The 15681-nt window shown below is 40.7% G+C and overlaps 1 protein-coding gene across 1 annotated transcript in view; it reads left to right on the top strand.

Annotated features, from left to right (window-relative positions):
- CACHD1 (cache domain containing 1) overlaps nt 1-15117 on the top strand; it is a 234246-nt gene extending 219129 nt beyond the window's left edge. The window contains exon 27 of the mRNA XM_060304780.1: nt 14982-15117. Coding sequence (XP_060160763.1) covers nt 14982-14989 — 8 coding nt within the window. The 3' untranslated portion in view covers nt 14990-15117. The remainder of the gene's footprint in view (nt 1-14981) is intronic.
- The last annotated feature ends 564 nt before the right edge of the window (nt 15118-15681 follow it).

Here is a 15681-nt window from a genome sequence, read left to right as displayed (position 1 = left end):
CCCTGTGCTGTGCGGCTGCTTCCCACTAGCTATCTATTTTACATTTCGTAGTGTATCTATGTCCATGCCACTCACTCACTTCGTCCCAGCTTACCCTTCCCCCTCCCCATGTCCTCAAGTCCCTTCTCTGCGTCTGCATCTTTATTCCTGTCCTGCCACTAGGTTCTGGAGAACCGTTTTGTTTTTTTTTTTAGATTCCATATATATGTGTTAGCATACGGTATTTGTTTTTCTCTTTCTGACTTACTTCACTGTATGACAGACTCTAGGTCCATCCACCTCACTACAAATAACTCAATTTCATTTCTTTTTATGGCTGAGTAATATTCCATTGTATATATGTACCACATCTTCTTTATCCATTTGTCTGTCGATGGACACTTAGGTTGCTTCCATGTCCTGGCTATTGTAAACAGAGCTGCAATGAACATTATGGTACATGACTCTTTGAATTATGGTTTTCTCTGGGTATATGCTTAGTAGAGGGGTTGCTGGGTGGTTTGGTAGTTCTATTTTTAGCTTTTTAAGGAACCTGCATACTGTTCTCCATAGTGGCTGTATCAATTTACATTCCCACCAACAGTGCAAGAGGGTTCCCTTTTCTCCACACCCTCTCCAGCATTTATTGTTTGTAGATTTTTTGATGATGGCCATTCTGACGGTGTGAGGTGATACCTCATTGTAGTTTTGATTTGTATTTCTCTAATAATTAGTGATGTTGAGCATCTTTTCATGTGCCTCTTGGCCATCTGTATGTCTTTTTTTTTTTTTTTAAGATTTTTATTTTAGCCACTCCATGCGACATGCGGGATCTTAGTTCCCCAACCAGGGATCAAAGCTGTACCCCCTGCAGTGGAAGCACAGAATCTTAATCACTGGACCACCAGGGAAGTCCCTACCTGTATGTCTTCTTTGGAGAAATGTCTATTTAGATCTTCCGGCCATTTTTTGATTGGGTTGTTTGTTTTTTTAATATTGAGCTGCATGAGCCATTTGTATATTTTGAAGACCAATTCCTTGTTGGTCACTTCATTTGCAAATATATTCTCCCATTCTATGTGTTGTTACATTGCTTGTTAAACAAGTCTCTTCTGTCATCCTGGAGGGGGATCCCATCAGTGCCTTTCACTCACTAAGGCCTCTTTCCACCTGTAGCCAACCTTGCTTATCAGTGCAGACAAGTACCAAGAGCTAAGGGTGTTCCAGGTCATTTTATACAGCTAGACAAGGAAATTTCCTATTTGTGCCCCCAACAAAACAGGGTTCAGACTCACACTAGTTCTTGTGGCAGACATTCATCTGCTTTTTAGATACATTTATTTTAGAAATTTTGGAAAATGTGTGGTAGTTTTTCTTCCTCTACTTCTTGATTGAATTTGAATGTTCAACTAAACTTCATTAGTGTTTTTTATTTGAAAGACTTTGTCCAGTTTACTCAGACAGGCTTATTTTGCCTGTTAGAGTGACTGGTATGTGAAAAGAAGTCCTGGAAGGTCACTTAAGCTCATTTCTCTGTGGCAATGGCCTGCTGTAGTGATTACATTTTTTAGAATGTATATCTGCTAGAATAATCAAACGCAGCGTCCTAGAGGCATCTGTGTCCTCTGTGAACAGAGGAGTGGTAATTTTCCTGGCTGAAATCCAATGCCATATTCAGAATTCTTTTGAATTTTTCAGTAAAAAAGTTGGAAGACGTATTTCTGTGACTGTTACTTATAACTGTATAAGATGCTTTGTTTAATAGCCAAGGTGGGTGTATATCAAAATATGTAGATATATAGACATCTGAGATTTTCCTGGTTTTCCTCCCACCTCCCTCTTCAGTCCTAAACTGCTCATTAAGCCTCTTCATCCCTTAATTCAGTGTTTCTTAACTTTTTAAGAATTCATTATTGTCCCCCTCCTAAAAAGAAAATTTTGATTTAATTAAAATTCACCCTAACAAGAGAAATTAAACACTAGAGGGTAGAGGGTAAGATTTGTCATGGCTTTGGAGAGCTACAAACTATTGTAATACCTGATTTCTTTTCTTCCCCTGAGAATCAGTTTTCAGCACTTCGTGGGCAGTATCTACCCCATTTGAGAATGTGTGCCTTATAATTCTGTCCTCAGCCCCCTTTTCAGTACTTCTTGGGAAGGTAGAGCATTGAAGTGAAAGCAAGGGGGCCTGGGACTCTGATCCCAAGCTCAGAACTGTCTTGGACTTCCTCATCTCCCTCTCATTTCACATCTGGTCAATTGCCAAGTCCAAAGTCTTTGAGCAAACAATATCACTCACCTTCATCCATCCCTTTACTTTTTTTGTGACTGATTTGTAAGCCATCTATATATCTCCACTGAATCAGTAGCCTCTAAACTGGCTCCTAGACTCTCTTCTCCAATTTTTCTTTCATTCAACAAGTATTCCCTGGGCTCCTACCACACATCCGGCTCTGCCCTTGGAGCAAGTATACAGGAAGGAATTAAACAGCGATCCCTTCTCACACTGCACGTGGAGATGTCAGTGGACAATGGGGCTGGGTCCGGTGTTTATCCCACTCTTCCTCCATTATTAAGCAGTGAATGTGACTCCAAGAACTGGCCTAAATCATAGCGTTGGATTTCCTGTTAATCCCACTGCAATCATAATAAACTCATCCTACGTATTTGGTCATAATCTTAGACTTAAGGCAACCAACATAAGGCATTCCTCCAGCACAAGGGAAGATGTGATCTAATCTGAATCCCACCCTCCCTCTGGAGCCTTCTTTGTGTAAGACCATTTGAGTTGACTTTAATACCTGCACCTGAAAGTATCCAATATCGACATTAAACAAGCAAATACAAAAATATAAGTATAATTTCAAATATGGCTATTTGCTGTAAAGGCAAGGGAAGGGTGGTGGACAAAGTAACCCATAGGGGAGGGTGTGGGCAGGGGGAAAATCTGCTTTAGATTAGATGCTCAAGGAGAGCCTTTAAGAGAGTGATGTTGAAGCTGCTACTGAAGAATGGAAAAGAGCCAGACAGCAGGGCAGGGGGTCAGTGGTAAGCTGACATTTCCAGCTGAGGGAATAGAACATGCAGTGGGCTTAAAATAAGAGGATCGCATCTAGAGCATTGGCTAGCAAAGGGAAAGTGGAATGTGATGAGAATGAAGAGGTAGGAAAACGTGGTCCTGCAGGCCATGGAAGAAAAATAGTTAAGTGGGAAGCCAGTAGGATCTTTTAAGGAGAGGGTGAGGCTATCTAGTCTATATTTAAGAAAGACCATTTTGAGTTGAAAATTATTGTGGGGTAGGTAGCAAAAATGAAAATATGGACAGGAAATCATTGCAGAAGTGTAGATGAGAAATGCAGGATGATAGCAGTAAAGATGGAGGAAAACAAAGTGGTGGAAAATACGTTTTGGAAGCAGAAATGGGGGAGGGTGGGCTTGCTTGGTTACGGAGAGTAATGAGACAGGGGTTCCTGACTTGGACAATTACAACAATGGTCGCATCACTTTCTGTGCTAGAGAGCAGGAACAGTTTCAGAAGGAGTAAGGAATGTTCTATATGCTGGGTGTGAGATAGCTAGAGATGTCAAGTTCATCCCGCATACTCCCACCCAATAATTACTGATGACTGACTCGCATGGAGCATTTGCTGTGTGACAGGCACTGTGGTAAGGTGTTCTCATGTGCTAACTCATCTCCTATAATTTAGCTCTGATCAGTCAACACCATATAAGAGCTTTCAGCCTTACCTCTCTACCTAATCCTCTTAGTGGCATGCTCCACAGTTTATATCCTGCTTAAGTTCAGAACTTCATCCTGCTTACCCCTCGTGTACCTCTGCTGTGTTCCAGCCAACGGGTCTGCTGGCCAAACACCTGACTTCTTGATGTAATGTATGTCTTTGTTCATGCTGTGTGTGTGTGTATGTGGTTTTTTTTTTTTTTCCAGCTTCACTGAGGTATAATTGATATATGAAATTATAAGATATTCAAAGGGAACATTGTGGTGATTTGATACATGTATTCATTGTGAAAGGATTTCCCCTTAGCTAACATCCATCATCTCACATATTTGTCTTTTGGGGGAGGTGGGGGGGGGGTGAAGGTGAGAACATTTAAATTCTACTCTCAGTAAATTTCAGTTGTTGTGGTCAAGTATAGTCACCATATTATCCATTAGATCCTCAGACGTTATTCACCTGACAGCTGGAAGTTTGTATCCTTTTACCCACCTCCAGCCCATGGCAACCATTTTTCTACTCTCTATTTCTGAGATGGACTTTTTAAAAACTATTTCACATGTGATACCATGCTGCATCTGTCTTTCTCTGTCTGACTTATTTCATTTAGCATCAATATATCGGCCTATAAAAGGCTACCTATATATTATAATAATAATTTTTGACATCAGTACCTATCTAAAAGCAAAAATAATTCCTGTTGGCTAATTTATGTGTACAGCTACTTATCTAATATGCAATATGGTTTTAAATAGCATTTCTTTAAGAAAGAGCTTACATATGGAAGGTTTTTAAATCTTTCTCATAAGACTTCTTGTATTTCTTTCACACTCTTCCCATTCTATTTCTGGGTGCTGCTTGATTAAAGTGTTTTATGTAACACTATCCCACCAGGATTACTGCCTTAGTTCTTCCTCTGGCCCTAGTGCTTTTGGAAAAAAAAAAAAAAATTACGTAACAGAAGCTTGGCTCCCGGACAAAGGTATGTTCTTGACTTTCAGGGCTCCTTGGCAGTCCTTTATCCAGTCCCAGTTTACTCTGCAGTGCGCTCTTCCAAAAACCCACTCCGAAATGTTTCCACTGTCTCCAGCCCTGCGCCAGGGCCTACCGCAGCCCTCTGCAGCTGCCATATGTTCTACCCTGAGGTTTCAATAGAAGCCCTACAACTTTTACATCTTTACATCAAAATGGCTTTCAGACCTCATTCTCTTTATTGGTTCTCAGAGGAAGAAATGTCCCTGCTCCTTACCAGAGCCAACCCTTATGCTCTTCAACCAGTTGCACCAAACATGTACATCCTCAGTTCCCCTTCCCCAGTCAGTGGCCGCAGAGCCTACAAATACAAACCGTCCTTAACCTTGCTTCCCCCTCAGGTCACTCTTAGGCGGTCCTCTGTCTGTCTGGACCAATATTTCAAAATTGTAGTATTTACTCAAAAACTCACCCAGGCCTCCATGCTCTCTCCTTGCTGCCTCCCCTCCCTCAGAAGGTATAGACACACCCTCCTCCCAGGTCTGTACCCCCAGCCTCGGTGTTCCCTCTCTTCCTGAAATCCTGACCCCCCTGTCCATTTGCCTGTGACTCGCCACATGGATGTTTCCCAGGCCATTCCAGCACCCTACTCCAAGGTGCTATCCTTTCTCACCTGGACCCCTGCAGCAGCTTCCCCGCCATTCTCTCATCTCCATTCTTGCCCCCTCCACTTCATTCTCTACGTGGAGGTCTGAGTAATCTTACTTTTATTGAGTTAAATTTCATGTACCATAAAAGTAACCATTTTGAAGTATACAATTCAGTGGCCTTTCGTACCTTCAAAATGTCATGCAATCATCACCTCCATCTAGTCCCAAAACATTTTTGCACCCCCCCCAGAGGGAAACTCTGCACCCATCAAGCAGTCACTGTCATTTCCCCCTTTTCCCTATCCCCTAGAAACCACCAATCTTTCGGTCTCTGAATTTACCTAGTCTGAACTCATCTAACTACAAGGTGACCTTTCGGGCTTTTTTCACTTAGTATCATGTTTTTGAGGTTCACCCGTATAGCGTGTATAGTAGCGTGTATCAGTACTCGATTCCTTTTTGTGGCTGAATGACATTGATTCCATTGTATGGATATACCACATCTTGTTTATCCTTTCACATATGATGGACCTTCGGGTTGTTTCCATCTTTTGACAATTGTGGATAGTGCTGCTTTGAGCATTTGTGTACAAGTATTTGTTTGAATACTGGTTTTCACTTCCTTTGGGTATATGCGTAGGAGTTGAATCGCTTAGTCATATGGTAATTTTATGTTTGACATTCTGAGAAACTGCCAGACTGTTTTCTAGAGTGGCATCATTTTACATCCCCACCAGCAATGTGCAAGAGTTCCAATCTCTCTACTTCCTTGCCAACATTTCTTTTCCTTTTTTCTTTTTCATTATAGCCATCCTAGTGAATGCAAAGTACTAGCTCATTGTGGGAGAACAATCTTTTTTAAAATGTAAAGTTAAAACTTGTACTTACTTGCTTAACATGTTTCATTTTTTGCCCTTGCCTCCACTCCCTTTCTGCCCTTAAGATGAATTCAACCTAACACCATTTGGCCCCCTTTATTCCTGGTGTCTTCTCTTAACTTCTTGAATAAGCCTTGCTCTACCTCAGGGCCTTTGCCTGTGCTACTCACACTGCCTGAGACACTTCCTCTCCAAGCCCACCTCTCCCAGCCCCATCCCTCATCTGGATAACCACTGCCCCTCCTTCAGATCTCAGCTTCAATGCCACTTTCTCAGTGACTGCCCATGTGGCATTAGCTTACACTGTTACATTACTCTGTTGGGGGAAAAAGGTGATTTAAACCCAAAACTGACAATGGCTGCTTCTGCCTGCTAACAGAGAGGGTAGCATAATCCTTATCAATGGGAAAAATCCATCTTTATACTGGCCCTTCCACTTACAGAGGGGAAAAAAGAGGCTGAAACTCTGAATCCTCTGCCAGTTTTTTCTGTGCTGCAAAACGATGAAACTCTATTGTGTGAAATTGTCTGTGTAGTAAACTGGGGTAAACGGAGCTTCTGAAGGGATTGGAAAAACAAGAAGGTGGGAGATGTATAGGGAGTCTTGAGGCAGAAAGAGGACACCAAACATAAAGGCTCTGGGACCCACAGAGAAAGGTGACCACTGAAAGATGCACTAGGCACCTAGTGACCAGGAGGCTAAAGGAGTGTTGGGTTTCAATTTGTATGTCACACATACACACCCATCTCCCCACAGCTTCACCAGAGTTTTATAAACACAAGCCTTGAGTGAGAATGAACCAAGTTCCCACCGACCAGGACGCAGCAGAGAGAAGAGGACAGTTGCGGGTGCAAGAGACAAGCAAAACAGCGGACTGAAGCAAAAAAACTCAGAGCCAGAGGCAACAAGAGCCCTGAGGAATTCACAGAAATCTTGGGACAGTCATTGGACTTCTTACAGGACCTGGGATAAAAGCTCCAAGCCAATTTTACTTAAGTCTCCAAGCACAGTGTGACCTCAGCTGACATCTGGGTACCACAGCACCGTCTACTAGATGTCTCCTTCGCTCTCATCACACTCTTGTTTTATGTCTGCCTTCCCCACCAGACTGAGCACTGCTCAGTCCTGGGTATCTTTCTTTCTTCGTGCTGCATCCTGGTGCCCATCTCAAGCAGGCAACCTAAAGATATTTGTTGAGTGAATAAACTTTTTTTCTGATCAGAATTTAAGGTGGTTTAAAAAAGAAACAAAAGATACTAAAACGGGATCATTTCTTATTTTTTATTTAGACCACCCCCCAAACTGGAAATAGAGTGAAAGACACAGTTGAAAATGGAAGATGGCTAACATGATAGGAATCTAAGTTTATTTACTAAAAGATTGGAAGAGATTGGAATTGGCTTATCAGGATGTTTCACAAGCACATCAAAATCAACCTGTTAACTATAAAAATATCAAAAAGAACTAAAACCCTGTGCTTCTGACCTTGATGAAAAGAAGACTTTCTTAAACAGGGCCTGAAAAAGCAGAGGTCATAACTCAAAGATTGGTTTAATTTAAAATTTCTATGCTACAAAAGTAACAGAAAAGAATTTTAGTTGCAAAAACTAGAACAGACAAAGGCTTGGCACTGAGAAGAATAATATGTATTAAAATTAACCTATTCATAATAATAACCTAATAAAACTAGTAAGCAAAGGAGAAGTCACCTAATGGAAAAACCAGGCCAGGAGTTCCTCTTCAGTAAAAAGAAAACATAAGTAGTGAGTAATCAAATAAAGAAGTGTTTGACCCTTCTAGAATTAATGAAATACAAATTGAAATGAGGTAAGATTTTTTTCACTTATAGATTGGCAAAAATTTCAAAGTTGTGTAACACTCTAATGTAAATTGGTATAGATACTTTGGTAAATATTAAAATTTTAAATACACCCTACCTCAGAAATTCTACTTCTCCGCATGTGTCTGACACAAACACTAACTTGAGTGTGACGAAACTTGACAAATATGTTTACCGAAGTATTTGAGCATTTGCTGGAATGGAAAGAACTGGAAGCAATCTCAGTTATGACTAAATAAAGTGTGGAATATCTATATCATGAAATACTATGCAGCAGTTTTTAAAATACGGTGGATCTGTGCACAAACACAGTTATATCTACAAACATCTTGTTGGGTAAGAAAAGCAAGTTGCAGAGAGTTACGTATAATGTGGTACCTACTGTTTTGAAAATCACAAGAAACAATCTTACGTGTTTTCTACTGGGACATATACATGCATGTGACTGCACAGAGGGGGGAAGACCTGCTCCAACAGATCCCAGTAATTATCTCCAGGTGGGAAGAAGGGGTGGCAGTGGCCAAAGGATATTAGACTTCTTACCTATAACGTTTCAAATTTTTGCAAGAAAAAAAGTATGTTGTTTGTATTATTAAAATAATTTAAAATTAAGTGCATAACAGCAAGACGCTACTGAGCAATGGAAAAAAAAATGAACCGCTGGGACACACACATCATGGGTGAATGTAGCTAAGCCAAAGAAGACCGATGCAAAGAGTACATTCTTAGCAAGACCATTGAGATGAAGTTCCAGAACAGGGAGAACTAGTCTATATGGGAAAAGAAAGGCAAAGCTATAGGGCTTCCTTGGTGGCGCAGTGGTTGAGAGTCTGCCTGCCGATGCAGGGGACATGGGTTCGTGTCCTGGTCCAGGAAGATCCCACCTGCCGTGGAGCGGCTGGGCCCATGAGCCATGGCCGCTGAGCCTGTGTGTTCGGAGCCTGTACAAACTCAAAGCTATGGTCTCTTCTGAGAGTGGGGAGACTGGTGAGGGGCACTAGAGGCATGGAAAGATGTGGGTCATGTGAATGAATCCGTTTGTTAAAATTGGGCCGTTGTGATCTGTGCATTTTTGCGTGTGTAAAAAAAAATTAAATTAACAAAACTATGCATAGTTTTGTGTCTTTCATGATAACATGTTTAATTTTTTTCATTTTGCCCCAAATTAGATCAGCCCTTCCTCAAACATGCTCATCCTGTTTCCCATCTCTGCCGTCCTCTCATTGATTACTGTTCACCCAAGCCCAGCCCAGACTCCAGACAAGAAGGACCAGGCAACTGTGGGCACCCCCCAGCAGCGATGGTTTGAGGAAAAGAGGGGTGTGTTCCATGTGTTGAATGGAGGTGGTGGGTAGGTGTTTTATTTGTGGAGAATGTGTGTTGTGTGCTGCATGGCCAGCGCCATGAAGGAGACCCAGGACAGGAACTGTGAGTCATTTCCTGTGCTAACTAATCAGCATTTGTTTCGTGTTCAGGAATCAGTTTACAGAGATGGGAAGCAGAATAGATGAATAGGAAGATACCAGTTCAGCCTTTTAATTATGGAAAAGTCAGAAAGGGCAGAGACACAAAGCAAATGGGCGCGTGCTCTGGAGAGAAAAAAGATGCCACCTTAGAACAGTTCTCTGTTGACCTTCAAAGGGCCACAGCCTTTTCAGATTAGGTCCTTTCTTCGTATCTTACAAGAGCAGGATGTAAATGTGGAATTTCAGTAAAGAAGGGACCTATGGTCTGGGGTGGGAAGACAGACCGGGCAAATACCCTCCTTGCAGGCTGATGACTGGAATTCCTAACAAAGGATACGAACTTTCAACCAAATTAGTGATAAGATTTAAAACGTAAAATACTTGGGAGTTGTTATGAGGGTCAAACGAACCTTTGCATTAGGAAAAATTCCTGGCATTCAATGGCAGTCATAAACGTTATCTAGAAGTTGTAGCGGCAGCCCAAGCAAACTGAGATTGAGATTATTTTTGCTTTGTTCAAACATTTCTTAGTTAATTTTAGTTTTAAAAACTCCAACCTATCTTAGTTGGAAGAAAAGACAGAGAGAAAACATTTTTACAACTTGGTCCAGATTGATAGGGGATGTGGTAGTTTAGAGATGAAGGGTGTAAGCAGCCTGGAGACCCAGTCAGTCTCTGACGTGAGGGAGGCTGAGACAGACAGTGAAACAGCACCGAGGCAAGGCTAAGGGAAGCGTGGAGACCAGAGCACCTTTGCATCACAGCCATCCAAGTTGTAGGCTCTTCTCCCCTCTCCTCACTGTCTCATTCATTAATAGACTGGCTGGCTGACCCCTGGTATAAGAAGACTGGGTCCAAATCTATGCAGATACTTTCCTTTCTTTATTTAAATTGAAGTATAATTGATTTACAGTGTTGTGTTAGTTTCTGGTGTACAGCTTTATATATATGCAGTTATATATATATATATTCTTTTTCATATTCTTCTCCACTATGGTTTATCACAGGATGCTGAATGTAGTTCACTGTGCTATTCAGTAGGACCTTGTTGTTTATCCATTCTATATATAATAGTTTGGATCTACTAGTCTGAAACTTCCAATCCTTCCCTCCCCCACTCCTCTCCCCCTTGGCAATCACAAGTCTGACCTGTATGTCTGTGAGTCTGTTTCTGTTTCGTAAATAAGTTCATTTGGGTCATATTTTAGATTCCACATATAAGTGATATCATATGGTATTTGTCTTTCTCTTTCTGACTTACTTTGCTTAGAATGATAATCTCTAGGTCCATCCATGTAGCTACAAATGGCATTATTTCATTCTTTTTTATGGCTAAGTAATTTTTTTTATGGCTGATATATATATACATACATATATATGTATATATATGTATGTATATATATATCACATCTTCTTTATCCATTCACCTGTCGATGGACATTTAGGTTGTTTCCATGTCTTGACTATTGTGAATAATGCTGCTATGAACACAGAGGTGCATGGGATACTTTTTTAATAGACAGATTTTTATTATGATAAAATACATGTAACATAAACTTTGCCATCTTAAGCATTCTTAAGTGTACAATTCAGTGGCATTAAGTACATCAGCAATGTTGTACAGCCATCACCACTATCTATTTCCAAAACTTTTCATCACCCCAATGTGGGAGTACCTTTTACCTCACCTGACTTCCAAAATGATAATTCCATCGTTGAATACTAGAGCCGAAGGACCTTGGAGGCTATCATCAATCACCTCATTTATACAGATAAAGAAATTGATACTCATAAAGGTTTCATTCAAGGTCACAAAGCTAGGTGATAGCAGAGCTGGAACTCAATCTAGAATTCTTGATTCTTAATCAAGAGCTCAGTCCCCAGGGAGTTCTTTCTGCCATACACTCTATTCTGCTTCAACTATTTTTAGTCATTCAGATGAATTAGTCTAATGCAGAGGTCATAATGCCAAATGCCCACCAAAGCCTACAGGCACAAGACAGACATTCAATAGATGTTTCTTGGATAACTGAATTACTATATCTGACAACCTGAAGGGGTTCATAAATCCCCCTATCTAACTGAGGACAGCCGACTGTAACATTATTGCCATATTGATTGCCAGTTTTTAAAAGAAAAGCCAAAAATTTAGATTTGTATGTAAAATGTCTTAATATTAAACACTATTGGTGTTCGGAGGCCATAGTCACTATTCAGACTTCTGTACCTTCAGAAATCCAGGTGTGCTGTGTAAGAACCATCAGAGAAATATGAGTCCTCAGTAGCATGTAATAGATACTGGACAGATGTTTATTGGATAAGTGAATAAGCGTCACGAATTCACTCCATCACATTGCCTCCTCAGGCTAGGACACTGGAGGTATTCAAGAAAAGCCTTTAGAAAAGATTCTTGTGTTTAATGGGAAGTTAGGAAATCGACCAATGAAGTCATTTATTTACTTGTTCATTGATTTACTGACTCACGAATTCATAGATCATATATTGTATACCAGGCACTGTGCTAGGTATTGGATATACGAAGAACAGGAATACACAGCCTTTGCCCACCAGGAACTCACAAGCTCTCATAAACAACTATAAGACGATGTTGTAACTTATTGGAAAGATGGTGCCCAGTGCAAGTGTAAAGGAAATGCACAGGTAGGGAGTGTTTGAGGGGCCCAGGGGAAAGGTGGAAGAGCTAGAAAAAATGAGGAACAGTTTACCAGTGACAGGCTGCAAATGGAGAGTGAAAAAGAATAGGTGGTTGGGCGGATGTCTATTATTACTCTAAAATTTGACATTTCTCTTGTCTATATTAGGAGTGTTGTTCATGAGGTGTGGTAAGCCTAGTTGTTTAATTAACCTTTTACTCTACTTCCCTGAGAATACAGATATCTCTAAAACTTTATGTTTTTGTTCCCTTTTTAATGACTAAATGTAATAATTAGACACGTATGTCAAGATGTATGTACAAGGATATTTACTGTCATATTATCTCATTTTTTTCAATAGTAAAAAATCAGAAATGAGAAAATCATAGAAAATTTATTAAAGAAGTTATTATGAAATGAACTACTTTGCAGTTATTTAAAATTGTTGTTTTTGTTTTCTGTTTTTTTTTTTTTTTTTTTTGCGGTACGCGGGCCTCTGACTGTTGTGGCCTCTCCCGTTGCAGAGCGCAGGCTCCGGACACGCAGGCTCAGCGACCATGGCTCACGGTCCCAGCCGCTTCACAGCATGTGGGATCCTCCTGGACCGGAACACAAACCCGTGTCCCCTGCATCGGCAGGCGGACTCTCAACCACTGCACCACCAGGGAAGCCCTAAAATTGTTTTTAAAGAATAAATAATTACATGGGGAAATGCACAAGATGTAATATTAAGTCTTGAAAAAAATACAAAATTATATGTTTACTATCAGAGTTAAAATGTATATATGGAGAGAAGTTTGCATAAAAAAAGAGTTAGATCCCACATGCCGCGGAACGGCTGGGCCCGTGAGCCAGGGCCGCTGAGCCTGCGCGTCCGGAGCCTGTGCACCACAACGGAAGAGGCCACGACAGGGAGTGGCCCGCGTGCCGCAAAAAAAACAAAAAACAACAAAAAAAAGAGTTAAAGTAAATATTCTAAAATATTAACAGTAGATTTTTTATTGTTGTAATTACAGATAGTTATGTTTTCCCCTCTATATTTCTTTATTTTTCAAACTTTCAACAATGACTATTATTTTCTTGGTTTAAAAAATATTAGTTTGCAATGTTATTTTGGGTGCATATTGGGTTATCCGTCCAGCCAGACGACTTGTCTGGGAAGTGTCCCCAAACTTTCACTCTAAATCCACAAAGTCCTTGAGGTGACTCCTAAGACACAAGAGTGTACAAAAAAAACCCTGTCCCCTTGGCTACAGTCAGTTGGTCCACAGGTGGGCATCTGACCCAGGCTAGGCCAGTCAGATTACATTTACTGAAAATTTGGAGATGAAAATGATTCACAAATCAGGTGTCCTTTTGAAAGGAAGAGATAAAAACGAGAGCTGGAGGGTGACCATTTTTTCTCTTTGTAAACTAAGGAGAAGAGAAAAGTAGTCCCCAGAGGAGGAGAGAATGTTGCCAATGTGCAGAGAGAAGGAAGGGAGAGACAGCAACCAGGTGGGGTCAGATTCCCATGACATGTGACCCTACCTCTCGTCCTTACATTCCATGAGACAGCTCTATGCCTTACAAGAAATTTCCCTTTTTTGCTTAGTCTGAATTGATTTGGATTTTATTTCTTGAAACCTAGGGGTCTATCTAATACAGATATCTCTGGTAGCATAAGGAGAGAAGCCAAGCTCCCTAAGAGAGCTTCAAAATGGCACTGCTACTCTGTGAGGCCAAGGACTGCATTTCTCAACTGGGATTCCCATCATCTGACCCACTGTCAGATACAGGGCTGGTGCCTGACACAAGCTCACTGAGTGATAGCCTGCAAGAATGAATGTTGTATTGCTCTGCCTTTACCCTACTTGGTCTACATTGCTACGTAATAATTAGAGTGTATCGGGGTAGTGAAAGGACATTTCAGAGCACCCTTCCCTTCTTCTTATAGGAAAAGTGCTCAATATAATTGGCCTGGGAAATATCATCTTTTGTTCAATTCCACAATAATTTCATCAGCACTTGTAATTAAAGGTTAGGCATAGCTGAAAACATCTCTTTCATTGCTAACGGGCAAAAGGCCTCATTTGGAAAATACAGAAAGTTTCTTATCAAAGCAAAAGAATACAAATTGACGTATAAATGTAATCAGAAGGCACTTTCTACAATTTATTATTCATCTGTCAGACAGTCAAGAGCAGCTACAGGGTGTAATGTGTTGCCAGGTCATTCTCTATTTTAAACATCATGGTGAGTTAGAGAAAGTGCAGAATCGTTTGAATGGAGCCTTTTCTCCAAGGCAATAGGGCAAAATATGTATAGTATATAAATAGGGTAACTTGTAAAAGTTTGGGGTTTTTTGAAATGATGAAACCAGGTCAAACTTCCAAAGTTTCCTATAACTCCAAAATCTCACTTTGGAGATAGGAACATATGTTTCAAAGCTGTGAAACCAGTGGTATGAACAGCATTACCGAATGTTGTTAACAGTGCAAAGTCTTTAAGTTTTCTGACCTACTAAATTTAAATAGGAGGTTTAAAATGTTCTGGAAATTGTATAATGTACAAATTGCAATGTCAGGCTGTCAACTGTTAGATTCAATTGCTAATTGAAAACTCTTCTACCACATGTATGGCTTATATAACCCTAAAGGAAGACGATGGTAGGGCCAGTAGCAAGAAAAAGTAAACTGTGAATCACAGCCATCCAAATATTTTAAGTGCATCAGCTTTGACTCTTTGGGAAATAGACCTGTAATTTTCACTCAAACAGAGCCTTATGAGTTGAGGGTTAATATCTGTGTTAAATTTCCTCTCTAGAATCATGAAGATGCAGGCTGAGAACTGGGAATACAGTGATGAATGAAAAGGACAAGCTCTGCTCTCACATGGCAACCTGATAAATGACCTTCAAGTTGGGATCTGAAGGATGAATAATAGTCATGCAAACAAGGAAAGGGAAGGAGTTCCAGGCAAGGAAAGAGCATACTAGAAGGCCTGAATGAAACAGAAAGCACCTTGAGTTATAGTTTTACATACATGTATGTACCTGTATTCATCATATTTTTTTATTTTCTGTATTTTATGGTGGTTTGACATCTTGGGGACCAGGGGAGGGACTGCCTCTCTCAGGGTTAGCTGATTTCTAGAGAGTGCAAGCTTGTCTTTAATAGGCAAACCAACCAATCCTGAGTCCATGCCTCCACCTACCTTGTTTTATCAGGCTCCTGCAGTCCAGGATACTGTCCCCCTGTTCTAAATCATCCCAGAACCAGGGACAACTAGGGACCACCTCTATAGCCCAGAGCCCACTGAAATTATTCAAACTCACTAATCCTAAATCTGCTTACCCTGCCTTGTCTTGCATTTCCCACAGAAACCACGATAAACACTCATGGCTGTATCTTCCCCATATCCCTTCTGCCTCCTGACCAACCCTGGTGTTTCCCCAAGTGGCCTTGCATGGCACGGCATGCCCCTTTTCTTGGGAACTGTAAGTAGCTGTATCTTTTTTTTCCCC

This window comes from Globicephala melas, chromosome 1 (genome assembly GCF_963455315.2).
Source record: "Globicephala melas chromosome 1, mGloMel1.2, whole genome shotgun sequence".
Lineage (NCBI taxonomy): Eukaryota > Metazoa > Chordata > Mammalia > Artiodactyla > Delphinidae > Globicephala > Globicephala melas.
This window is presented reverse-complemented; position numbering and strand designations above follow the sequence as displayed.